Genomic DNA, 24875 nt, shown 5'->3' on the forward strand with positions numbered 1-24875 from the left:
CTGCGGCCAGGGCTCCCACCCAAGGCCTCAGTCCTGAGCACACACTGACCCCACTGTGATGCCAGTTGTCCTGACCCATTGCACTGGGAGAGAGGAGACCTTTGGATTATGTGTCCTTTGCATTCAACCGCTAGCTACTTCCAGAAAGTGTTTGAAGAAGCATAGGTACAGGGATAAGAGACCAAGAGACAGGCCAGGTCAGGCCCACCAAGCAGGTAACCGGAACCTTTAATTTTATTATGTGGAATGCTTAATGCAGAGTTAATAGGGGCTGGAGTACCTAGGAGAGGGGAGAGGGGAGAGGGAGCTACTGAGATAAATAAGAGGGAGGCAGTAATGAGTTACATGTGGACCACGGGGGCTGCAGAACAGGAAAATAGGGGCAGAACAGAGCTACATACTTTATTCAAATACCACTGGGAGGCAAAGGGCAAAAGGCCAGGGCAGAATGTACACGTCAGGAGTTCAGTGTCTTCAGCCTGCTGACAGCAACCTGGGTCTCCCTGGAGCCAAGGGCTTGGGCCTGGGCAGCTGTAACTCTCGGGGAAGCCCAGGGAGTTGGGGCTGACAGAGTAGGGGCCACAGAGCCTGGAGGGAAGAGAGAGTTGGCGGGGGCCCGGGAGGAAGGGTCTGAATTGTCTCCGAATCCTTTCCCGGAGCCCCTGCCTCCTTGCCTCCTGGGATGTGCCTCAAAGTCTGCGAGGTTGCAGTGAAGGAGGACCTGGGCCCTCTTTCTCCATTAGACAAAGAATGAGGTTATTGGCATGGAATTGGATCTAGGGGGCCTCTGTGCCAATTCCTTCCTGTGTTTAGGAGGGGAGGGGGCACTCAAGGGATGAGGAGACGGCCCTCTGAGCCCCCACCCCACCCCTACTCCATCAAGGCTGTTCAAAGCTGTCCTCAGCCCCCAAGGGGCAGACATAGCCTGCTCCAGGCCCTGATGCAGGTCTCTGGTTGGCTTGGGCACACAACACAGGAGGCACAGGTTATGTCAGACCCCTCATTCCCCACGAAAGAGGAAACACGGGCATCAGAGTGGCAAGGCCTCCGATTCCCATCCCACCCTCGAGGCTTCCCCTCCTTCCAGAGGAGGATGAGCAGGGCCTTCTCAGATCCTGGGGCCGAGGGTCATTCCTGGGGGGAAGGTGCAGCCCCTCATTTTTCAGTCTAGGGGCAACAATCAACCTCCTTCTCCTCTGCCCAGCCGAGTTGCCCAGGGCTGTGCCTGGGCTGGAGCCCAGACTGGATGGGGTGGGGTCATCAAAGGCAATGAGCCAGACAGAAGGCCTTCCCCCAGCTGTCAGCCTCTGCAGCCTGCTCCACAGCCGCCACCGGGCCTGAGATGGGTGAGGAAAAGGGTGCAAGGGCTGGGGGAAGGGACAGGGTGGTGGTGGTGGTGACAGGAACCCCTTTAAGGCCGGGACAGTGTCGTATATACTGGCTGCTCCCAGTGTGTGGGGCTGTGGGACTGGGGCCCTGAGGGGCTGGGGTCAGAGATGGCCGTGTAGAGGGGCCGCTGCGAGGGCCCCATATAGGAGAAGGCCGAGTAGAGGCCAGAGGTCTGGCCCGAATGGCCATAATAGGGTCCTGAGGGCTGATGGTCAGAGTAGTCAAACTGGGGGCGGGAGATGGAGGGGAAGGCGGAGCCGTAGTGGGGCAGACTGAGGGAGGTGTAGGCGATCTGCGAGGTGGACGGCTGGTCGGTGTAGTGCGGGGGACCCTGGGGCCCCGCAGTCTCCGTCTTCACCTGGGCTTTGGCATCCACACCAGATGGTGAGACCGTGGGCAGAGCCACGCCTGGAGGCTTGGAGATCCAGGCCGAGTGTCCACTGGCCACAGCCAGGGCGCTGCCCAACCCGTAGCCAGCTGCCGAGTAGCTGCCCACATGGCCTGGGTGCCCATTGGGCGGCAGGTACTGGTCCAACTCAGCCACATCAAAGGTCTCCATGTTGGACATTACCTCGTGGCTGATCTCACCGATGTCCACGTTGCCGAAGTCGATGTGAGGCTTCCCGCCCTCCCCCATGGAGCGCCCATCCCGCTTGGGGTCTGCCTTGCCCGACTGCAGCTCTGTCTTTGGGGTAGTTGGAGGGGTGGGCGGGCCATGGCTCTGGCCTGGGGGAAAAGAGACAGAAAGCGGGAACTCAGATGAGAGGCTTCTGGATGCTGATGGTTCACTTTCAGACAGGATGCCTCCAGGAGGCTGAGGGCCCATCACTGCATGACCTTGTGAGCTTTACATGTTTCAGCAGCCCGGGTTGGCATTTAATTATATAATGATCTTGGGTTGATCTCCAGTTATTTATGAAATTCTCCAACCTTAGGAATGGGTCCTGTCTCCTACCCAGAATAGGACTCCCCTCTGTCACCCACCTCCTGGAGAGACCTGCTTCATTTTGAAAAACCTTTCCTATTGGAAAGGTCTTCCTCACACCAGCTGAAGTCGGCTTCCCTCCCTGCTCCCGTTGTTCCTTAGCTGTTGAGCCTGATGGGGTCTGGCCGTAGGTCTGGATTCGCCTGCTCTCTCTTAAGCGCACTGGGCCTCTACTGGCTGCTCCTTCTGCCGACCTCTCCCACCCTCATCACTTTGCTGGCTTGCTTGTCCCTCTTCCACTCCGACCCCTGAACAGCGATGTGTGGCATCCAACCCCATGCCTCCTCCCAAGATTACCTCAGGTGCTCCTTATTCAAGGAAACCTTCCCTCTGACCCAGCCCCTGACCACACTCCCAGCTCCCGTCACACATTGTGCTGCCTCGTTGTTCCTCCAGTTGCCTTCTCCCTGCCTGTTCAGGGGAGCCCTGAGATAAGTGACCTGCTCCACCCTGTTCTTTGTTTTCTCATTCACACATTCATTCAGCAGACACTTAAGGGCACCGCTAAGTGCCAGGTATAGGGTATACAAACATAAACAAAATGGGTCCCTGTCTGCACAGGCTCCTAGCCTTGGGGGAGAGCCAGGGACCCACACGTGGCTAGAGCGCTGCGTCAGAAGTGCCGTGAGGACGGGACATGCACAGGGCTCAGGAGACTGGCGGGGGAAGCCACTCATCCTGACCTGGGGCAGGTCTCCCTGAGGAGGGGTAGCTGAGCTGTTGAAGGTGAAGAAAAAGCCCAGGCCCACAGTTATGCTGTGAGGTGGTTCTGTACATGGTCCAGAGTCTTCTGGGGTGTGTGTGTTCCTGAAGGAGTGTGAGGGAGGGATGGCTGGACTGGGGATCCCATCCGAGAGAGAACATGTTCATGGTCTATGAAACTGGGCACTCCCTGAGGGCAGGCCTGTGCCTCCTCCATCAGACCTGGGGCAGTGCTGTGTCCTGGGCTGGCCAGAGTGTCTGGACTTTGAGGTTGAATCCTGCCTGGCTCTGTCACTGTGTGACCCTGGGCAGACCCTCTATCTCCTCTTATCACTTAACTTATCAGTAAAACAGAGACCAAGCAGCTCAGATATGGCCTTCTCCTGGAAGCCCTCCTTGACCAGCGTCTGGGGCATAGCTGGATATTTCTGGAGATCTGACTGGGTGGACAGATGGATGACTCCTCCCTAGAGGTCATGCCTGCTCTGGGTCTGGGGTTCATGGGTGCTTGTTTCTTCCTGTACTTAATTTGCTTGTTTTCATCCCTGCTCATCCCTCTAGCCTGTGGGCTCCAGAGGCCAGGGACCATGGCTCCTCATTTGTACACCTGATGTCTGCTTCTGGGTCTAGCACAAAGGAGGACTCGGAGCGTGTCTTGGAGCGAAGGCAGAGCTCTGCTCCCAGAGACTTCCCATGGGCCTGACCCACGTGCAGTGTTGTGGACGCCGTGAACACCAGCGAGGCAGCAATGGTGCCAGCAGAGCCCTGGGAGCCATACTGCCTGGGCTGAGACCTCAGCTGTATGGCAAGTTACTCTCGGTTTTCTGTCGAGTTTACTCTCTAAAATGAGAGTAATTTGCCACGCAGCTGAGGTCTGAGCCCAGGCAGTGTGGCTGCCTCTTCAAACTTTAGAATGATTGAATGAGTTAATACACATCAGGCAATTAGCACAGTTCCTGGCACACTGTAGGTGCTCAATTAATATTAGCTATTTTTTTTCTTTTATGAGGGCAAGGTAATTGGGTTTATTCATTTATTTATGTTTGGAGGAGTTACTGGGGATCAAACCCAGGACCTCGGGCGCGCTAAGCATGTGCTCTAACACTTGAACTGTACCCTCCCTGCAGTGCTAGCTGTTATTATGACTAATCAGAGTGAAAGGATACCCTGTGTCTGGCTCTTCCATGGCAGGTACTCATCATCACATGCCGTGTCTCCCCTGTCAGGCTGGGAGGTGGGAAAGAGGCAGAGATCTCTCCTCCATCTGATCTCCTGTTTCTCAAAATCTTGTCTCTTGGTATTCCTTGGTGTAACTCCTCCACCAGCCTCCATGGCCTCCTTAACTGGCCTCTTCACCCAGCAGCAGGGCCCTTTCTGTCAGCCCTGGCCAGAGCCATTGTGCCCAGCCACCTCCCCTGACACCTGAGTCCCCACTAAACTCCTTCTGGGCCCCTGGATCCCAGCTGGGGCAACTGGTCAGCCCTTCCCAGAGCCGAGGTCTCAAGCCATCCAGCCTTTGCCTTTCCCCACTGCCCAGGCTCCCCCTACCCAGGCTCCCCCTACCCAGGCTCCCGGCCCCGTGCTCACCTGAGGGGTGCTCAGGGTTCCCATCCGACATTGGGGAGCCCTCTCCCGGGTGCCGGTGGTCCAGGTGGGCACTCTTGTAGTGGGCCTGGATGGCAGCAGCACCGCCCTGCTCGGCCTCCCCACCCGGGCACTCCGACTCCCCCTGGGCTGCCTTCCCGTTCTTCCGCCTCCTTGGCTGGTACTTGTAGTCTGGGTGGTCCTTCTTGTGCTGCATCCGGAGCCTCTCGGCCTCCTCAATGAAGGGGCGCTTGTCGCTCTCGTTCAGCAGCCTGGGGTGGGGTGGTTGGGGGAGACAGCAGAGGGGCCATCGTGAGTGTCTGCCCTGGGAAAAATGAGGCCCTGGGATGGGGAGCTCAGCAGGCAGAGCCTGGGGTGGGGGTTGTGTCATTTGATTTATGGACTGAAGGACATGAGCCCAAGGCACCACAGCCTCAGGGGGCAGTGGTCTCTGCCCGCAAATCTCTCAGGAGCTGGAGTGTGAGAGAGGAATGAGCCTGCAGCTCCTGAGGATGGAGTTAGAGCTTATGAGAAGCCTAGAACTTCCTTCAATTCAAGAAAGGGAAAACCTTTCTTATCATCAAAGCTGTCTGCAAGTGGAGCTGGCTGCCTCGTTAGGGGGTGAGCTCCCTGGGACTGGCGGTGTGCAAACAGAAGCAGCATGGTGAGGGGGAGGAGCACAGTGTCTGCTACTTACTAGCTGTGTGACCATGGGCCAGTCACTTCTCTGAGCCTTAGTTTCTTCACCTATAAAATGAGGATGATAATACCTACTTCACTGGGTGTGGGACTGGCCAAGATAATGGATGTGAAACGCGGTGCACCAGGTCTGGGGATGGGCCAGCACCTTGAGAAATAGGTGCACTTCTAATGCTGCTTGTGGGGTGGACGGACAGGAGGACCTGGGGTGGAACCCCTCAACTCTGGAATATGGATTTGTGAATTCCAGTGTGGTGGGGCCGAGGGAGGCAGGATATGAGTACCCCTCACTATGTAGGGGCCACTGCTTCCTGGGGGAGATTGTATCTCCTGGTCCACAGGGTGGCAGAGGGTAAAGGAAGCTAGACTATTTTCTGAGAACCTGGATGGGGGCAGACAGACTCTCTCCCTGGTCCAAGCCTAGCCAATGGATGGCAGCCTCTAAAGGCAGAACTGTCCACTGGACTCTAGCCTCAGGCCAGGGCTGCCAGGGGGGAAGTTCAGGGCTTGGCTGCCCCAGGGCGAGGAGGGCAGGATGGGGGTACCTGGCAGAGGAGACTCAGAGGAAGAAAAGAGACCCATAAAATCCTAGACATAAGGGACTCTGCAGGAGCAGCTGTCCTTCTGCCCGAAGGGCCTCTCTCTCCAGCTGCCTGCCCCCACAGTGGGCGCCCTCTTCACCCAGTCAGCAGAAGGCTGAGCCCTCCCTGCCCAGGATGGGAGGGGGGGTGGTCATACCAGGCACCTCCTAGCGGGCAGCAGCATTCCTCTGCAGCTTAGCCTCCCCTGGCTGCTCCCTCCCCCTAGGCTGCCCAGCCCAGCCCTAACCCAGCTTCCTCCAAGGGTCCCTCTAGCTGAGTGATGGGATGGAGACCCCAGACCAAGGCCTCAGGGTGAGGGAGTGGGATGCAGGCTTTCTCATCCCAGCTGTGCCCCACCAGACAGCCCAGGGAGTAGGTGGGCAGGCCCACAGGTGGGTATGGTGAGGGGAGGGGGCGCTGCACGTGCAGGCGCCTCAGCCAGCCTGGCCCCGGCACAGAGGCTCCCAGGATGGCTGGGGACGCTGTGCTTCCACTCCCACCCCAAACCTTCCCTGTGCCCTCTGCCCAGCTGGCAACTGGATGTGAATCAGCAAGAAAATGCCAGGGGGTGTGGAGCAGAGGCACAGGCCAAAAGAGGGAAGATTCCGACATTGATCCCATTGGTGCCTCTCATGCTAGTTCCCAGCCGTACCCTGACCTCGGTAGAAACCTAACCCGGCAGCAGGGCACGGGTGTGTGTGTGTGTGTGTGTGTGTGCGCGCCCAGGACTGACCACCAGCCCCAACCCCAGTCCTAGCCTGACCCTAACCTCACCCCCTAAACTCAACCCCAGCCTCACCCAGACCTCCAGCGTCAGCTCTGTTCAACCTGTCTCCTAACACCAAACCCACCACATAATCCCAATCCCAAATTTAATCTTGACTCCAGCGCCAGCCCTCACTCAGTCACCACAGCTCTAACCGCGAACCTCATCCTCATCTGCACTTCGCCTCACCTCTGGCCTCTGGGTCGCCAAGGTTTGGAATAGGGGTGGGGAAAGAGTAGGCTGATTCCCCACTCAAACTGGAATCCCCAACAGGGGGGCTTCTAAGGAAGGGCACTGGCTGCTGCTCCATCTGCTCCTGTCAGGGAAGAGGCCTGTGGGCCTGGGGGTCGGGAGGGGCTCCAGCCTGTGACCCCACTTCCAGTCTCTTGGCTCTGGTTATTCTCTCCAGACAGGTCAACCAGTTTGCCACCAGCACCATAAGATCAGCATCTAAGTCCTTTCCCAGGCAGGCATGACTGTCAGAGCTCACCCAGCCACTTAGGAGCCAGGACCTGGATGTCGGTGTGTCTGATCCCAACCCACTTCCATCACCTCTTTCCAGGTGTAGGGCCCTGATTTCCAGTTTGATCTCCTAACCATCCCCCTTCCTGACAGCCTGGGAGTCATGAGCCTGGGGGGATTTCAGGAGCCGCTAGAGAGACTGGCCAGCCCAGTGCATAGCCAGATGCCTCCCAGGCCCCTCATCCAGGATCCAGGTAGCCCACCCCGCTGTTGGCATAGCCTTTGATCCTTGCCATTGTCCTGCCACCCTCCTACCCCTGGGGTTGGGTCCTGAGCAAGCAGCGCCTGCTTTCCTGATTGCCGCACCCCAAGTTGGCCCCTGGGGGGCACTCTGGGCCCCTGTGCACATAGCTTGAGTGGTGGCCAGGAACAAGTCCTCCTGCAGGGGCCTAGGCCCAAGGTTCTGAGCTGGGGGAACAGGGACAGACAGGGACAATGGAGGGTCCAATCTTAAATCCTTGGCAGTGGGGTACAGGAGGAGTGGAGGGGTCCATCCTTGCTTTGACGCTCTCATTGGGTTCACACTGTAGCGTGCTCATGGTCCCCAGGGCTTTTCTGCCTGCCTGTCTCCCTTCTGGTTGTCTGTCTCACTTGCTCTTCTCTGTCCCATGGAAACAAGGGTACTGGCCTGGGCTGAGCCCTACCAGGGTGTGGATGGACTTTGGGCAGAAGAGCTAACTTCAGCCTCTGCTCTTGGGTGGGGCAAGACCCTCTGAGTCCATGCAGCAGGTTGGCTACTGAACCTGGGGTCTCCCAGGGTGAGCAGAGCACCCAAGAGCGTTCGGGGAAGAGGAAGGGGCACCAGGCCTTTAACAAACACATGGCCAAGGACAGGAATGGGAAGCCCTCTTGGTCTCTTGGGGGCCTTACTGCTCCTTCCACCACCCTAAACCTTTGGCCTTCTAGACCCAACCTCCACTGTGCTAGGGCCGGCAAGGGGAAGGTGGCAGGCTCCTCTGACAACACTGAGACTGTCTGAAACTCAAATGCTCCTCATTCCTGTTCTCCTCTGCCCCCACCCTCACAACCTCCTGACCATGTCTTAGAGTGAAGGGGTGACCCACTTGTCACCAAGAATGGTGTGGGGAAGACCACCGGCTGAAGAGTTGGGAGACCTGGGTTCTGGCCCTGGCTCTGCCACCAGCTGTTATATGGCCTTTGCTGTCCCTTTGCCTTTCTGGGCCTATCTCTTGGGCAGTCTAGTGGGGAATCGGGTGACTTCTGCAGGCTCGCATCTCCTGGGACTCTTGTTCTCTTTCTGAGACGCCCAGGACTTTTGGGGGCGGTGGAGGGCAGAGTTGCCCTGGTCAAGGGCCAGGCTGAACCCCAGACCTGAGATGAGGCTGACTTCCTCCTTGGAGGTGGGTGTTTTGGGGCTGGTTCCAGGGAACCTGGGACTCTGAGGGACCGTGGGTAGGAAAGGGTCTAACGTTTCCTCCTGGCCAGGACTCTCAGCTCCAGAGCTGGAGGGGTAGGAGGTTACTCAATGCTGGGTGGGGCCCTGGAAAGGAAGATGGCGCCCTGACTGGGAGAGGGAGGGAGGCAGGGGAAGGGACCAGCCTGGCAGCTCTGGGACCCGGTGGGAGGGGGAGACTTCTTTCTATGTGTTCTCTTCTCTGGAGGATGAAGAACCTCTGGGCCTGAAGGAGCGGCGGCCAGAAAGGCATGGTGAAGGCAGCCGGGATAGGGCAGTGGCTGATCTGCCCTCCGCAGTTCTCCGTCCCTCAGTTTCAAAGACGTGGGTCTGAATTCCTTGTTTGCCGCCTACGCCTACCCCCACCAGTTCTCCACCTGGCTGCCTCAGTTTCCCTGTCTCTCCAGCCGGGCCCTCAGTTCTTTCCCAAGCGTTACCCACCCACCCACCCTACCCAACTCGCATCCCGCTGACAGCTGAAACTGGTGGCAATGGCACCCTTGAGTGGCGTGCCTGTAGGAAGGGGGTTAATGACGGCCTGGGGTGTGGAGCCCTCCATCAGCCTTCCCTCCCTCCAGCCTTCACTGTCTCCCAAGAAGCCCAGGCCCGAGTGCCTGCCACGGACAGAATTCCAACCGCGAGGGGGCGCCTCCCAGCCCGCTGCCCCGGCTGGGGAGCCGGGCCTAGGCCGCTAGAGTTGGGAGCGAGCGCAACCCCAAGGGGGTACTTTGGGGGAAGGGCAGGCCCGATGCCCGCAGCTGGTCTTCCAGTCCCATCGGGGAGGTGGCTGCCCCAGGAGAAGAGCCCAGGCGGTGCCGTCTAGCCCGAATCCGCCCGCAGCTAGAGGGCCCGCAGGAGCTCCCCGGAGGCGGGTCGGGGCGCTCACCTCCAGAGCTTGCCCAGCGTCTTGCTGAGCTCCGCGTTGTGCAGGTGGGGGTACTGGTCCGCCAGCTTCCTGCGCGCCGCCTGCGCCCACACCATGAAGGCGTTCATGGGCCGCTTGACGTGCGGTTTGCTCTTGCTGGCGCCGTTGACACGCACGGGCATGGGCACCAGCGTCCAGTCGTAGCCGCTGAGCACCTGGCTGACGGCCTCGCGGATGCACACGGGGAATTTGTCATCGTCCGCCTCGCCGTCCTGCTGCTCCTTCTTGACCTTCCCCAGCTCGCCGGGCCCCGGGCTGGCTCGCAGGCCCGATCCGCCGCCGCCGCCGCCGCCGTCGGGCCCCAGCGAGGGCGCGCTCCCCGGGGACAGGCAGCGGGGCTCCTCCGAGCCCACGGGGCTCAGTTCCACCTCGGACAGATCCTGCTCCTCCGCCATGTCGACCCCGGCCGCCGCCGCCTCGGCCGCCTCCCCGGGGCCCGCCGCCGGGGTCCTCGTGAAGAGTCCAACGCCCACCTGGACGGAAAGGAGGGCGCGATGGGGCAGCGTGCGCGCAGCCCCGACGGCGGCCTGGGACGCGATGCGGGCACAACCCCGAGGTGGCACCCACCCTGCTCCCCCTAAACCCACAGCAGCCCCTGGGCCCGCGCACATGCCAGACCCTGGCTCGGCCTCCTAGCTCCCGCCTCCGCGTCTTCCCACCACCTGGTCCCAACCGTCTCTCGGTGTGGGTGGGTTTGGGTGTTTTTTTTTTTTTTTTAAACCTCCTCTTGGGTGGAGGTTTGTTGATGGAAAGGAAGAAAAACGGACTCTTTATTCTGCTCTAATCCTAGCTCCTGGAATTTCCCACCTTTTCTCTCACCTTTCCTTCTTCCCTTCCGTCTACCCACGACAGAGTCTAGAGGAGCCTGGTGGGGAACAGATGCGTGTGTCAGCCTCTCTCCACCCCACGCCCCACAGCAGGGTCCCAGACCTGGGCCCCGGAAGGGAGGAGCGGAGGAGCGGGCTGCGCACTCACTCACCTCCTCGGACCTCTCCTCCAGTCTGGGGCTTGTCCTTAGGAAGTGGAAAACCGAGTCCCAAGGTGTGCGGTCCAGCTCGGGGCTGGGGGGGTGACGCTGGTGGGCTGGGAGGGAGGGGCTGGGGGCCCTGAGCCTCAGGCCACGGCCTCGTCAGGACAGAGCCTGTATCCTCACCACCAACCACCCTGGCCGGACAGCCTGAGACTGACTGAGCCCTGAGCTGCTGCCGAGGGCTGGGGAAGGAAGGAGGGGGAGAGGGGGAGGGGGAGAAGGGAGGGAGGGAAGGGCAGAAGGTGGAGCCTCCAGCGCTTTCCTTCATCCCCAACACTCAGGGCTCCTCCGTCAGGCACCCCCACCCCAGCTCCCCTGCTGCTGCCCCAGGCCCATCCTGGGAGGTGTAGGAGTGGGGGTGGTCAGGCCAGGAAAGCCAATGGATGCAGGTGGGCAGGGTCAGAACCTGTTGCTTGGAGGAATATTGGGCCCAACTAGGACCCCCCAACCCGCTGCCTTAGGTGGCAAAGGATTGGGGAGGGATGAGGAGAAGGCAAGTGAAGATTCTATTGCATGTGAGGGCTCTGGCCTGTGTTGCTTCACTTAAGACCTCTTATTGAGTGCCTGACTGAGTGCCAGTGGCCAGGCACTGCTTCCCAACCTGTGTCAACCTACCTCCTACCCCCCACCCAGGCTGCCCTTTCTGTTTCAACTTAAGAGAAGATCGCAGGTCCATACCTGGTTAGGCAGGACACAACTGGACACCCCCTGCCCAGGGCAGAAGCCCCAGCTTGACCCCTGGCCCTCTCTCACCAGACACTCAGCACACATAAGGGCTGGGCTGGGTTGGCTCAAGGTAGAAAGACAGGACTAAAGTGCACAGGAGGCTGGGTGTGAGCTAGGCTGGGGTCCTCTTCAAGTATATCTGAAAGGCTTCTGGGGCCCCACTTCCTGGGACCCAACTCCTACCATCCTGGGTTCATGCTTTTGGTATGGGAGGCCCAGTTCTGCTTGTCATGAAGTCCCCCACTCCCCCACCCCAAGAAAGGGTGGGGGATTGCCCTGCCTCCCTCTTCCTCCTGTCTACCCACTTCCCCTCTCAGCCCCATCCCCAGCCGGGTGACCCCTCTACTTTTCTGTCCTGCCCATCATCCAAGGCTTTCCCAGGTCTCTCCTCCAAAGATCACAGCCCCTCTCTCTTCTTGAATGGTGGGTGTTGAGGCAGAGGTGAGGATGTGCAGGGAGGATAGATGGAGCCTGGGCCATGCTGGTAGCCACATTTAGTTCTGAGCTCCTCAGCAGCTGGGCAAGGCCCCAGGCCCACCCCAAGGGAGTCCTGTCTGGAGTGAGGCTGGAAAGGGGGTCTAGGCAAGGCCTTAAGCTTGGGAAAGGCCAAGCGGGTGGAGGGGGTGGGTAATGGGACACAATGAGGTAGTCACACGAGGCGAAGGCATGTTGGGGGTGGGGGGAGCGGACATTGGAACACACACACACACATGCTCGCACACACAACCAGCCAGACAATCGGGCCAGTGTGTCTGGGGCCTCGGAGCCCAGTGAATTAGGAGTTTGATAAGGGTTTTCTCTTTCTCTCGCTCGCCGGCCTTGGACAATCTCCCCCCAGTTTTCCTCGACGCCACCCCCGGCGCTGCCAACCCTCCTCCCCCCGCCTCCCTTCTCTTCCCTGTGCCCAGACTCTTGTTCGGGGCCTTGAAACAGTGAGCTGTCTTTGTTCGAAATACAGGTGAACGGCAATCATGTGATTAACACACACACACATAAAAAGCTTTTTAACAGCGCCCGCCCGGCCTCAGAACCGCCCAGAGAGGAGCCGCCCTGGATGGACAGAGGGACGGAGGGACAAGCATCCAGCCAGTCGTGTCCGGCTGCCCGCAGCAGTCTCCGACACCCGCTGCTGCCAGCCCGCTGCCCGCCTGCCTGGCATCTCTTGATCCCGGTGGGTCCCCGCTCATCCTTCCACCCCTTGGTTCCTCCTCTTGAGGAGGTGTGGTGTCTGTGTTGTCTGTGATTCGGCCTGAGACCCCCTGGAGCACAGAGGGGTGCCTGTGGAGGGTAGGAAGCCAGGTGTGGGGTCCCACAGCTCCCCTCTTGACTCCCCGCCTCCACCCTTACCCTCTGGGCCCAGCTGTGCCAGGATGAGGGTGGGGGTGGCAGTGGGCGCTCTAGGTCTGCAGAGAAGCCACACTGGACAGAGGGGACCTCTCTTTCCCCTTCCCTCTGTCTCTTTCTTTCTCTCTCCTCCTGTTTCCACAGTGCTGTGCTGGGCTTTCTGCTGAGAGGTGCTGGGTGAAGCAGGTGGGCCTGCAGGGGTGCGGGGGAAGTGCTGTCAGATGCCCAGGGCTGTGGGTGGAGGGCACCCCCTGCTGTAAACACACTACCTACCATGCTGGCAACTCTGATCCCCTCCATCCACTGCAGGCCCTGGGGCCCAGCTCTCTCTAGCAGGGGAGGGTGAAGTTCCCATATTCATCCCTGGAGAGCAGGGAGTTGGAGAGGGGGAGGGCTCCAGGATGAAGACACCAGGGCCTCAGCTCTTGGTAGAGCAACCAGGTGGCCACTGCCACCTTCTGCTCCCTTCTCTGCTCAGGGTGGGAGGGGTCCTTTTCCCTCTCATTCCCGACCCTTCCCCAAGGATGCTGGTGTCCCCCTTACCGCAACCCCCATCCTGGGTGAGGCGTGGTGACTGGTGGACTCAGTAGCCTGTTCTCTCTCCCCAACAGGGAGGGCCAAAAGTGTGAATGTAATGGTGAGATTCAGGCTTCCTTCCCAGGGCAGAGGCCTTTCAGGAGTAGCAGGGTTTTTTCTGGGATCAAACCTGGGTTCTGTGAGGCTGGTCCCAGATTTATACCTTGGATGGGCCCCTGACAGGAGAAGAGTGAACGAAATTCTGTCAGTCAGATGTAAACACCCTGATGACCCTGCCTGGAGGAGCTGCGCTGGTCCTGCTTTGTGGAAGTCCCCACCCTTGGTTCCCAATCCTGAACCCCAGTCCCTTGTCTGTCCCCTGGGGCGATGGTCACCTCCCGTCTGCCTGCCTCCCAGGACCCTCTGGGATGAGAAGGGGAAATCTGCTATTCGGCCAAGCCAGGGCTGCGCAGGCTGAGGGGTGGGGCTGGTCAGGTCGAGCTTCCACTCCGGCCTTGGTTTCCCTAGGTGGGCACTCCCTCCGAGGACAGGGCGGTGGGCCCGAGGAGGGGATGCTGGGAAGGCACTCTGCCACCTCTAGGCACCACGTGAGTGAGACCTGCATGGTCCAGGCTGTCCTCTCTCGCTCCCTCAGGCCTGGGCCCCGCTCCCAGTTTCTGAGCAGCTCCCTGGCGGTTGCCTTGAGCCTGCTTCTAATCCTTGCTGCACTTGAGGGTCTCTGCGGTGTCTTAAAGACACACAAAGCCTGGATCCCCTGCAGATTGTCTGATTCTGAATTTCTGGGGATGAGGTCCAGAAATGTTTACTTTTTGAAGCTCCCTAGGAGGCCCTGCTCTCCCTCTCTGGGGTCTCTGGAACACCAAGGCTGTGTTGAATCCCTGCAGAACCCAGAATCTCCTGGGAGAGGGGAGGGGGCTGGGCTGTGGGCCCCAGAGCTGGAGGCCAGAACTGCAGGGACCCTGGGCTGTGCAGGGAATTGTGGGGATGTGGCAGGGGAGGGGCTGTGTTTGGGGAGGGGGAGGGCTGAGGGGCACGGGTCAGGGTCAAGGATACATTAATGACTGAGACAGGAGCTGAGTCTGGGTGAGTGTATGAGGGGTGGAAGCTCCCTTAAACGTTTCCTAGCTCCCCCACTCCCACCCCCACCCCCCCAGTATGTTCTTCTGGGTTTGGGTGCAGTGGAAAGAGCACTGGTCTTGGAGTTAGGAAATCCTGCTGCTAGTATCCACATGGCCTTGGGCAAATGATGCTGTTAACCTCTCAGGACTTGGTTTTTGTGTGTATAGAACGTGGATAATTTAATATATCATATCCCCAAGTGGATGGGAGAATTAAACAAGAATACACACACACACGTGCACACGTACACACACATTTGGTGCGGAATAAATGCCCGATAAATGGTAATTAGAAAAGTAGTTTAGGAACCAGGAGGTGGGGAATGCTCACTTCAGTTCAAGTGCACAAGTGTTTACTGCGCAGCCGCGGTGCATTTGCCTCAGGAGCCTGTAATCTGCCTGTTGAATCCCGACATCGGACCAGGGCGGTCTGTGATAAACCTTCATGAGTGGGCCTCTCCTGTCTGTGCCCCTTCAGTAGCGAAGGCCCACACTTCCAGAGCCCCCCAGGGGCTGGCCCAGCTCGGGGCGCCTCTGTCCATGGAGTCTCAACAACTCTGTGTGGGTGCTGTCATTATTTTCCTTCTAGGAAGGAAACTGAGGCACAGAGAGGTTCAGTGACGTGCCCTGGCTCACCCAGCTAATGATGGGAGGGAGTGGACTGGTACCCACGCGCAGAGCCCCGGGGGCTGTTCCGTCCTCCTCCCGGCCCCTCTCCCCCAGGACTTTGCACTTGCTCTGAGCTCCTAGTCACTGCTTACAGCCCAGCTCAGAGGCCCTCTCTCTAGGAACGCACTCTTGGACACCCCTTGGTTGGAATTCTCTTCCTATATTACTTTCCCGGAGAGGAGAGGGAGATGGTTTCATTCCTGCCTCACCTCCTCACTTCACAGCCTGGCATTCAGTCTCCACTTTCTACGGGGTGCCCCCTTGAGGGCAGGGCCATGCCTTCCTCGTGGTCTCAGCCTTTCCAGGGCCCAGCACAACCTCAGGGATTCTTCTCTGGGTTGAGTTGCAGTCAGAGTTCCAAGGACAAAAAAGATAGGGGAGGCTGGGATAGTGGCTTCCTGGAGGCGGAGGGCCTGAGCACTCGGGGAGGAGGGACAGCATTCCAGGCCTGTCCCAACAAGGGCTCTTGCCCGTCCCTGTTTCTGGTCCAAGCCTAGGGTCGAGGACCTGGGCCAGGAAGGCAGCTCCTGGGGCCCAAGCTTTCCTTCCCCTCCCAACCCCACCCACTCCGGGAACAAGGAAGCCGGGGCCAGTGCCCAGCGCTGCCTTGGGGCAGCTGGCCTCTGCCCTCTTCTTAGAAGCACTGAGTGGAGACTGCTTGTTCCTGTCATCCAGACCCAGCTGCCGGAAAGCCCTTCCTGGTGTCTGCTCGAACCTCTCATGCTGCAGTGAACTTTTGTGATTGTACCCTCTGTGCAGGACTCTGGGCCAGGAGCTAGGGTGGTGATGTGATGGGGGCCAGACCTGGCTTTGAGGAATTCAGAGTTTGATGGGAGAGACCGACGTGGAAACCCAGAATGCTGTCACAGCCAAGGTCCTCCATGGCCAAACAGGGATGGAGGCTCAAGTCCCAGATGGGCTGTGGGGGCCCTGTGTCTCCTCGGCCACCTTCCTTCCTCTCCAGGCCTTGTCTTCCTCGTGCATAATGTGAGGGGCAGGCTGGGTTATCTCTGAGGGCATTTCCAGGTTCGATAGCCCAAGAAGTCTATTTCAAAACAAGAGGCCGATGCCTGACCCAGTGTTTCCGAAGTGGTGCCTCCGAGCCTGCTGTGTTCCTCAGAAGCAGCATCTCTTGAAAAGACAGTTTTGTGGGAAAGCAAGTTTGGGAAACACTGCTTTCCACTTTTTCTTTTTAGACATGCAGGGCCTTTTAGGGTGTTACAAGCGCTAACTGCTGCTATTAAGAAATGGATCTTTAAAATATTTATCTCCAACTCCTCTTTCTCCTCCTTCTTCTCCTAACTCCTTTCCTCTGACTCTGGTCCTTTTCTCTCCTCCGTCCTTTCTCCTAAGAGTCAAGAGCTCTGAGCCACGGAGGGCCTGGACATGCCTTAGGGCACAGTCCTCAGTTCCTTTGTCCCCTCAGTCCCCACCCAGATCCCTACCTCCCCTACGCACGCCCTTGACCTAAGCTGCAGCCAGGTTTACTCTCCCCAGCCCCGCTGAGCTGCCCAAACCCAGCAGGCCAAGCCTGGCCCACGGGACACCTTGCCTGTTGGCTAAGGCCTAGGGCCTCCTCGTCTCCCACCTCGTTCACCATTCCAGCAGGACATCATCTGCTGTGAGCTCTTTCTCACCGTCCTCCGTGGCGCCGGCACAGAGATGATGCGCGTGATGCAAGTGGGTGAATGGCGTGCGGGTCAGTGAACACGTGCATGCGGTGAGTTGTGGTGCTGCTGAGTTAGGCGGCTCTGGGTTTGGATACTGGCACCCCTGCTTACCGGCTGTGTGCCCTTGGAAAATGGCTTAATGTCTCTGAAGCTCAGTTTCCTTCCAGGTCGGGGTAGGATTAAACCAGATACTGTATGTAAACACTCAGGACAGTGCCTGGCACATTACGGGGCTCAGCAAATAGAAGCTATTGTTATCAGCATCTCTGGCATCTGCCCCAAAGGGAGGCCGTTGGTTGACCTTGGGTTTGATAGTAGCCATTGCTTCTTGTCCTAAGTGCTGTGATCACTAACCTTGGAGGCTGGCAGAGCAAGGGCAGGATCATCATCCCATGAAACAAAAGCAGAAAGGGAAGCGATCGATTGTGATTGGCTGAGGTCACGTGACTGTTTGGTCTCACAACTTGGTCTCTCTGCCAGGACTCCTTGCCCCAGGTTTCCTGAGGACCCACCCTTGGCAAAGCTCTGCTGTCTGTGTAGTTGTCAAGGGGGGCAAGTGCTCAGCTTGTCTTTGGGGAGCTTGTGGACCAGTTGGGAGTTGGTTCATTCATTCAGACTTTCCCACACACCTGTTAGGCAACATAGTGCAGACATGTGTGTGGATGAAGAGAGTGGTGAAGGTGGAGGGAAAAAATGAAGCATATGGGAGGACCAAGCATGGCCTTTTTGAGAGGGGACCCTTTGTGTTGCCCCTGGAGGGGCTGCTCCTCCGAGCAACAGCAGGGCATCTTGTGGGGAGGGGCTGTCCAGGTTGCCCAGTTTAGGAGGTGACTGGGAAACCTGGGTCTTCTCATTATGGATTCCCTGTCATTTCACTCTGTCATCCAGGGCTTTAGCCAGGACCAGGGCCGTGGATGCCAAAGGGCAGGGGCTGGGCAGGCTGGGTGGGAGTGGAGCCCAGGACGCTCATTTGAGGTTGGCACGGTGAGTGCACCCCTGTTCTCACAAGGCTACCTCTGTCCCCTGACAGTGAAAATGGGTGATCTAATGGGATTTCAGTGTTTATGTGAACTCAGAGGGGCTTCCTCGCAAAAAGATTACCCTATCTTTCGACGATGTCAGTTCATAATGAAAAAGGGAACTGAGTGATGACCCAGAGCCAGAGAGTCCAGGGTTCAAATCCAGTCCTTGCCCCACTAACCAGCAGTGGGATCGAGACAGTCACGTCATCTTCCTCCACCTCAGTTTGCTAGTCTGGAAAATGAGGAGAACACTCCCTGCCTCATGGGAAGGTTGCAGAGGTGAAAGAAAGGTGGAATGCAGGTGCTTGGCACAGTGCCTGGGACAAAAGGTAGGCATGATAATTGCCTTCTCTCAGTCACCTCAGTGGCCGCTCCATGTCCAGCATTTTCCTGGTCGTATTGGGTAGAATAATGCCTTGGATGTAGTGCACCCAGGAAAACCTCTTCCCTTTCCAGGGGCAAGACTTGCATTTACTGCAATAAGAGCAAAGGACATGGGCACAGCCTGTGGGTGTGCCCCCTGCCAAGGTGCTTTGGTTCAGGCAGAAAGTGTAATGTATGTCCATGAGGCTGCCAGGCAGGGAAATTTTGTATTCAGATGGTAGGCTGAGAAGTCAAGAGTTTGAAAGTCTCCTGTTTGGGACTAGAACCCTGAATGGAAGTCTCTGTGCCTCAGTTTTGGCAAGTGCAGTGGGAGGAGCTGCTCCCGACTCTGCCAAGGTCCTGACTCTGCTGTGTGACTTGGGGCAAGTCAGCCACCCTCTCTGGGCTCTCTCGTTCCTCAATCTGTACAATGAGGGATTTGGCCCCTGAGATCTTTGTGGGTGCTTTCAGATTTACTGTCAGAGGTTTTAGGGTTCTATAGGAAAATGCTCACATCTGGTTTTGTCTCCTGGAGGCAGCTGCTAAGGGCTGGACATGTGAGCACATAGCAGGTGCTCAGTAAGTGCTTTTTGAATCTGTTGAATCTCACTGACCAGAGAGAGAACCCACTAAGAGCCCTGCCCCACTTCTCCTCTCCCCAAAGAGCCTGTCTGCTGGCCTGGGTCACAGGTCCTGTTAGCCCTTTGCAGGCGGGGCCCACAGTTCGCTCTCCATGGTTAGCCATTTACTCATTTGTTCTAACGCACACAGATGCCACAGACAAACCTGCACAGAGGGAGATAAAACTTCAGATTGCAGATGGAGTAAATAAATGTTTCCTTCTCATGGCTCTTAGGATCAAAATCCCAAATCTTTAGCCTGATCTGGCATGACTCGGCCCCATTCTCATCCAAGACTCCAGCCAGAGTGGCCACCCTCTACCTCCCTAAACGCAGTCCTCTGAGCTCCCCCAAATGGTCTCCCTCCACGGAACCTGCTTCCACCATCACCTCATTGGCTTCCCCTTTGCACTTAGCCTATAGATCTGCAGTCACCTCCCCAACCCTCCAGCATCACCTTTTCTCTCTGACAGCCCCTCAGTCTTTTCCTTCAGAGCAGTCACTGCAACTTATGATTATATATTTATTGTGAGAGTAGTTATTTACTGTCTCTCCTCCCACAAGGATGTCAGCTTCATGAACCCTTGGTGATCAGCTGAGTGCCAGGCACACCAGACATGCCGAATGAATGAATGAATGAATGGACAGCCTCGTGGGGAGGACGGGAGAGGCAAGGGGTGGTGGGAGGCCTGGAGAGGTGACAAAAGCGAGGAGGGAGGTTGAGGGTCAGAGGAGGAAACTTGTCCAGGGATGGAGGCAGGCATCTACTTTTTTTAAAGTTATTAATATTTTTAATTGAAGTATAGTCGGAGGCAGGCATCTTGATTCCCAGTCCACTGCTCTTCTTCCTTCTGGAACTTGGGGCGCCTGGAGGGATAGTCTGGGTTTAGTGGGACACCAAGTCCCTGAGGACCTAGAGAAGGGGAAGAGGAGGGGACAGGGCATCTGAGCCAGCTCCCCAGCCTGCTCCACCCTTTCCCCCAGCAGGCAGGAAGGACAGGGCAGATCTGTCAGCTTCAGACACCACTGCCCCGGGGGACCCAGCCCTGAGCCCAAGGAGGCTGAGGGAAAGAGGTGGGGGACAGGAAGCACCCAGGTCTTCCCCTCCTCCCTCATGCCCCACCCTCCACCCCCATCTCTGGCTAGAGCTGGCAGCCTTAGGCCTTGGCACTAGGGGGACGGGGGTGGGGAAATGGGGGATAGAAATCCCATTCTGGGCCAATGCCTTCCTCTCCCCCATTTGATTTCTGGATCTCAGACACCCCCTGGAGAGCTGGGCCCAGGGCCTTGAGGCTAGAGGGACAGAGGGCCCGGGAGAGGGCACTGCCCACTTAAGCCCTCCTGTGTGCCTGGCACTGTGCGGACCACCCTGTGGCCCTGGGCTGGGACCTGGGAGGCCTCGCCGTGAGGTCCAGCTTTGCAGGGAACTGCTGTGTGACTTTGGGTGGGGTACAACCCCTGTTCTGGCCACCAGCATCCTCCTCATCTGTCAGTGTGGCCCAAACCTGGCGTCACTGCAAGCCCACTGCAGAGCTTCCTGTGAATACTGATTCCCAGGTCCCATTCCAAGTCGTAGATCTGGGTGGGATTTCTTTCTGAAAGTTCCACGGTGATTATGCTGCAGGTGGTGGGGGAAATATTGGAATAGATGGTCTCTAAGGCCCCCATCCCCAGCCTCAAATCTCCCACCTCTTGGGCAGGCTGATCTTCTGGGCTTCTGTGGAGCCCTCCTCCCTGCTGCAACCCAAGCAGGCACGGCTCGGGCTCTCAGTGGCGCTGGAGCCCTGGAGGTGCACGGGCTGCAGGGGCCCAGGTGGGGGCTTCATGGACCTGCTGGAAACCCAGAGGAGCCTGGGAGGGGCCTGAGACCAGGGCTGGCCCCTCCCTCCTCCTTCTCTCCTCCTCTTCCTCCTGACCTCCACTTTCTCCTTTTTCCACTTGTATTTCTGCCTCTTGTCCACAGCCTTGTTTTTCTCTCTGCCTTGACTTCGTTCTCTCTCTCCATCACTTCCGCTTCCTCTTTTTTCCGTCCACAGCCCCCTCTCTCTGGGAGTCTCTGTTACTCTGCCCCCATAGGTGGTAGTTCTGTCTTGGTGTCCCTCCCTTTCTGGCCCTCTCTGCCCTTGGCTGGCTGTCATCTCTGTCCTTGTTCTCCTTCCTTCTCCAACCTCTGGCTCTGCTCTCAGAATCTCATCTTTCTCTCTGTCTCTCTCTCTCTGCATTTCTCTGTCTCCCCCCCACCATCCCTCACCTGCCCTGTCCCTGTCTACCAGGAACTGTGGGGAGGCTACCAGAGGCGGGAGGGCCCTGGGAAAATGAGAGCGGTGGGGAGATGTGACGACTTAGAGAAACTGAGATTTGTGTGAAAGATGCAGCGCAGCTCTTGGGGCCAAAGGCGCTGGTCCTTCTGTCCCGACCTTCAGGGTTCTCCCTGCCTGGCTCCAGCCCACGTTTCCAGCTTGCTTCTCCCCAGGCCACCTTGCTCGGGCCACCCCATGCCCTGGTCACCCAGCTGCTCCCTCAGGCCAGTGCCAGTACCCTGTCTCCTTCTGATTTCCAGCGTCACTCTTCTTCCTGTGCTCCCAAGGCACTGAGTCTGGGTGGGGGACAGGTAGGAGATGAGGCCGGAGGATGAGGTCAGGCCTCCCGAACAGTCATCACTGGGTCAAACTGAAGGACTAGGGTGAGAGGCAAAGGTGGCAGATATTGGTGGCAGAGCAGGTGTTTGCGTCCCCTTCATGTGTGCACCCAGCACCCAGAGAGCCAAGAGGATTTGCTCAGGTTCGCATAGCAGGCCTGCGGAATTGGGACAGTGACAGGGAGAGGTGGGTCATGGAAGGGGAGGGTGATGGGGAGGGAGACAGTGTCTTGGTCCAGAAGCCAGGGACCTGGGGACAGGGCTGTGCCAAGAACTTGCGGAGGCACGGGGCTATGCTCTCCTCATCTCTGGGCCTCAGTTTCCCCAGGTGAGCAGGGAGGGGCTGGCCTCGTGGTCTCTGAGGCTCTTCCTACTCTCATTGTCTAAACTGGGAGGGGTGGGGGTGAGGACAGGGAATGAAGAGATGGTGGGTTTTTACTCAACAGACCAGTTCCTCCCTGTCCTCCTGGCTCGGAGGATCAAAAGAGGCCACGGGGCACCTCTTGTCTCTCCTCAGTGACCTGCCCGGACAGGTGGTGTCAGGCCTCCTGTTCTGTTAACCCCCTCAGGGCCAGGGTGGGGCCAAGGGCCCTAGCCTCCCAGCTACCCCTTGAAGGAGTCTCCCTGGTGGCCAGAGACCTCAGGCTGACCCCAGGGGGAGGCTGTAGACCCTGGGCCTCTCATACTTTGGTGGAGAGGCCTTCTGGCTCCCAGGGCCTGGCTGAGAGCCTCAGGTGAGGAGCTGGGGTCAGGCTCCCCCAGGAAGGTTGGGTGGTCCTGCTCTCCCATCGTGGGGACTTCATCCCAGGAGCTGTGGGCTAGAAGAGCACCTTGTTTCTCCTAGATGCCCTCTCTGTACCCAACCCCCTGCTGGCCCCATGGCCCCAGGGGTGGGGACATGCAGAGGATCGGCCCGGAGAAGGGTTAAGTCAGGAACTCTTGGGATAGCTTTGGCCACGGCTATTCCTCCGGGAGAGGAGAACAAGGAGCCCATTCTGTGTGTGGGAATTAATAGCAAAGAGTCATCTGGGGTGTCATTCAAGCCCTGATCGGCTCCCAGAGGAATGAGAGAGAGAGGGAGAGAGAGGGAGAGAGAGAGAGTCGGGGTTGGGGGTGGAGAGGCCTGAGGCAGAGATGTCAGAGGAAGGGCATCAGGGTCCGGCTGGGAACAGGCCCTGCCTGGCAGGTGCATCCACGGCCCTGATACTGGAGTCCTGCTTTTTGTCACAGATGTACCCCTGTCCCAACTCGGAATGGAGACCCCCTCCTGTCATTCCCTCACCAAGGGTCTCCACCTTCTGTCTTCCCTCTTCCCCAGAATGGCTGCAGCCTCTACTGCCATGTGACTGTCTCCCCAGAGGCCTGGAGCTCAGCCCGGGCTATGGGCCTGTCAGGGCGGGCCACCGGCCTGCTCTCCTGGGCACCCCTGGTCTGCACCCATGTTTGCCTAAGGGTCTGTGGTGTTCCCTCTGGAGAGAGCCCTGAGGCTGGCGCTGTGGAGTGCCAGCTTGGGCTCCTGAGTTGTACCATCTGTCCCAGGGTCCAGGGGCCTGGCTCCAGGTCCAGCCTAGATGTGTTCCTGCCTGGTGACAACAGGCACCTTCAGCTGCATGCACATGGCAGGCACTGGGGCACTTCAGCCACCACAAGATCTCAGCCCCCTCCATCTGTGTCGGCCTCAGCCATGGCCCCTGGGGGAGGTCCTGCAGGCCTCTGAGACATCTTGAATGTCACAGCCTTAGGAAGGGTCTCGGAGACGCTCCAGGTCAAACTCCTGTTTTTGCAAACCTGCAGGCTGAGGCCCAGGAAGGTACAGCCTGTCCCGCTCTGGGTCATCCGCCTCTCAGTCCAGTGCCCTGACTCTGCCCTACAGAGGGCCTCCCAGGCCACTGGGTGGAAGCTGCCCGGCAGATGCAAAGGATGCAGACTTCGGGGTGGTCAGAGCAGGGGTCTCCCTCCCTGCCTGTGTGATGAGGGCAGAGCTCCTCAGTCTCCTGAGCCCCGGTGGTCTCATCTGTAAACGGGGTCACGTAACACTCACCTGGCAGCTTTGTGGTGATTGAGAGGCGGCAGCAGGTGTACGGTGCCTCACACAATAGCAGACCGCTGAGCACTGTTATTCATATTTTGATTATCATTATTATTGGAGGTCTGGGTGGCCTCCACTGCCCTTGGGCTGAAAAGCTCACCTGAGTACCATTTGACTGCCTAAATCTGCTGCTGGCAGGCTGCGTTCTCTTGGGCACATCTTCAGAATCCCATGGTTGCTGCTCCTGGGCTGTGGTTTTGGTGGGGGTGAGATTCCCAGCCCCCAAGCCTCCTGGTGCCAACATCACTTCCACACTTGGTGACTCATCCCGCTGGTCGTGCTGGAACTTGGTGCCTTTCCCCCAGACAGCATGCGGCAGGGGCAGAGTGTGCAGTGGGAGCTCTAGAAAGCTCTGGACCTCAGTTTCCTCCTCAGTAACACGGCCAGCTTTCCTCACCATGGTAGACTCTGGGCATATTGAAGCCTAAAGGGATCTTAGAGGTGGTCCAGCCAGATCCCCTTATGGTGATGAAGAGATGGGAACTAAGGTCTAGAAAAGAGAGGGGCCTGTCGTGGGGCTCAGGAGAGGTAATACATGCAGGCTATCAACTGCCTGCTTCTGGACACTCAAACGGTGTGATGTGAACAGGGTTCTCTGGAGAGAACAGATGTCAATTATAGAAATATTTTATAGACGCGCAGTTGACAGATACAGAAATAAATATAAGTTGCATTGTCTTAGATTCATCAGGAGAAAGATTTTTAGGGGAATTCATGAATTTATTCATTATATGGACAGTGCCTGAGTGCTTGCTCCTTGCTGGCTGGCCACCAGGGACACAGAGAGGAATCAGACTCTGCCCCTTGACCTTGAGTTTCATGGTCCTGAGGAGGAGTTAGGTAGATAAATACCTAATTCATTCTATCCAATACTGTCAGCGCTGGGTGGAGACAGCACCAGGGGGATCGTCTTAACTTTTGGCAAGGGAAGTTTTTTATTGACCCACAAAAATATTTGAGAACTAAAGAAAAAAATCACTAGCTTCAAAGTATGGGAAGAAAAGAGCAAAATGGAAATTAATCAAAATTTCAAATGAAGATTCACAAAAATCCTGTAAAACTTGTTTATAGCCAAATGGTTCTATTTAGTATGTGATGTGGGTACATTTTAGTATGCTTGATATGATGTGGGGTCCGTCTGGGACATACAAGGGTCTTAGGAAATGATTCCATGTGCCATGGGCTGAGGGTGCTTAGCAAAGGGAGCTGTGCCTGGGGCAATCAAGGAGGGCTTCTGATTGGAGGTCATATTTCCATCAAATCTTAAAGACAGAGAAAGGGTTGAACAGAGGGAAAAGCAACCTAATGGTGGCTGAAGTAGAAGGAGATGCTTGAGCAAAGATAAGGAGGAAAGAAAGCATGGGGAGAATTTGTGAGACAAGCAAGATATTTTGGATTTAGGGTGGAGAACAGGGAAGGGGTCAGAGTGACACTAGAAAGGTTAGCAGAGGACTTTATCTGGAGGACAATGGGGAGCCATGG

The 24875-nt window shown here is 57.7% G+C and overlaps 2 protein-coding genes across 3 annotated transcripts; one reads left to right on the plus strand and one right to left on the minus strand.

The window, feature by feature from the left end:
- Positions 1–216: 216 nt before the first annotated feature.
- Positions 217–10771, minus strand: SOX10 (SRY-box transcription factor 10). 2 transcript variants are annotated; one of them, XM_032492227.1, is made up of 5 exons: positions 10547–10771; positions 10387–10432; positions 9529–10040; positions 4664–4932; positions 217–2115 (listed from the first exon to the last, which is right to left on the minus strand). In XM_032492227.1, the coding sequence occupies exons 3-5, from the start codon at positions 9960–9962 to the stop codon at positions 1412–1414; spliced, it is 1407 nt and encodes a 468-aa protein (XP_032348118.1). In that variant the 5' UTR covers positions 9963–10040; positions 10387–10432; positions 10547–10771; the 3' UTR covers positions 217–1411. The 2 variants fall into 2 exon arrangements, with proteins under 2 accessions (XP_032348118.1, XP_032348116.1); XM_032492225.1 differs by lacking the exon at positions 10387–10432.
- Positions 9961–13462, plus strand: LOC102521933. Its single transcript, XM_032493859.1, is given in 6 exon segments — positions 9961–10123; positions 12578–12732; positions 12734–12865; positions 12867–12967; positions 12969–13230; positions 13232–13462. Coding segments are annotated over 6 exon segments (1044 nt in total).
- Positions 13463–24875: the final 11413 nt, after the last annotated feature.

Source organism: Camelus ferus, chromosome 12 (genome assembly GCF_009834535.1).
Source record: "Camelus ferus isolate YT-003-E chromosome 12, BCGSAC_Cfer_1.0, whole genome shotgun sequence".
In the NCBI taxonomy this organism is placed as follows: Eukaryota; Metazoa; Chordata; class Mammalia; order Artiodactyla; family Camelidae; genus Camelus; species Camelus ferus.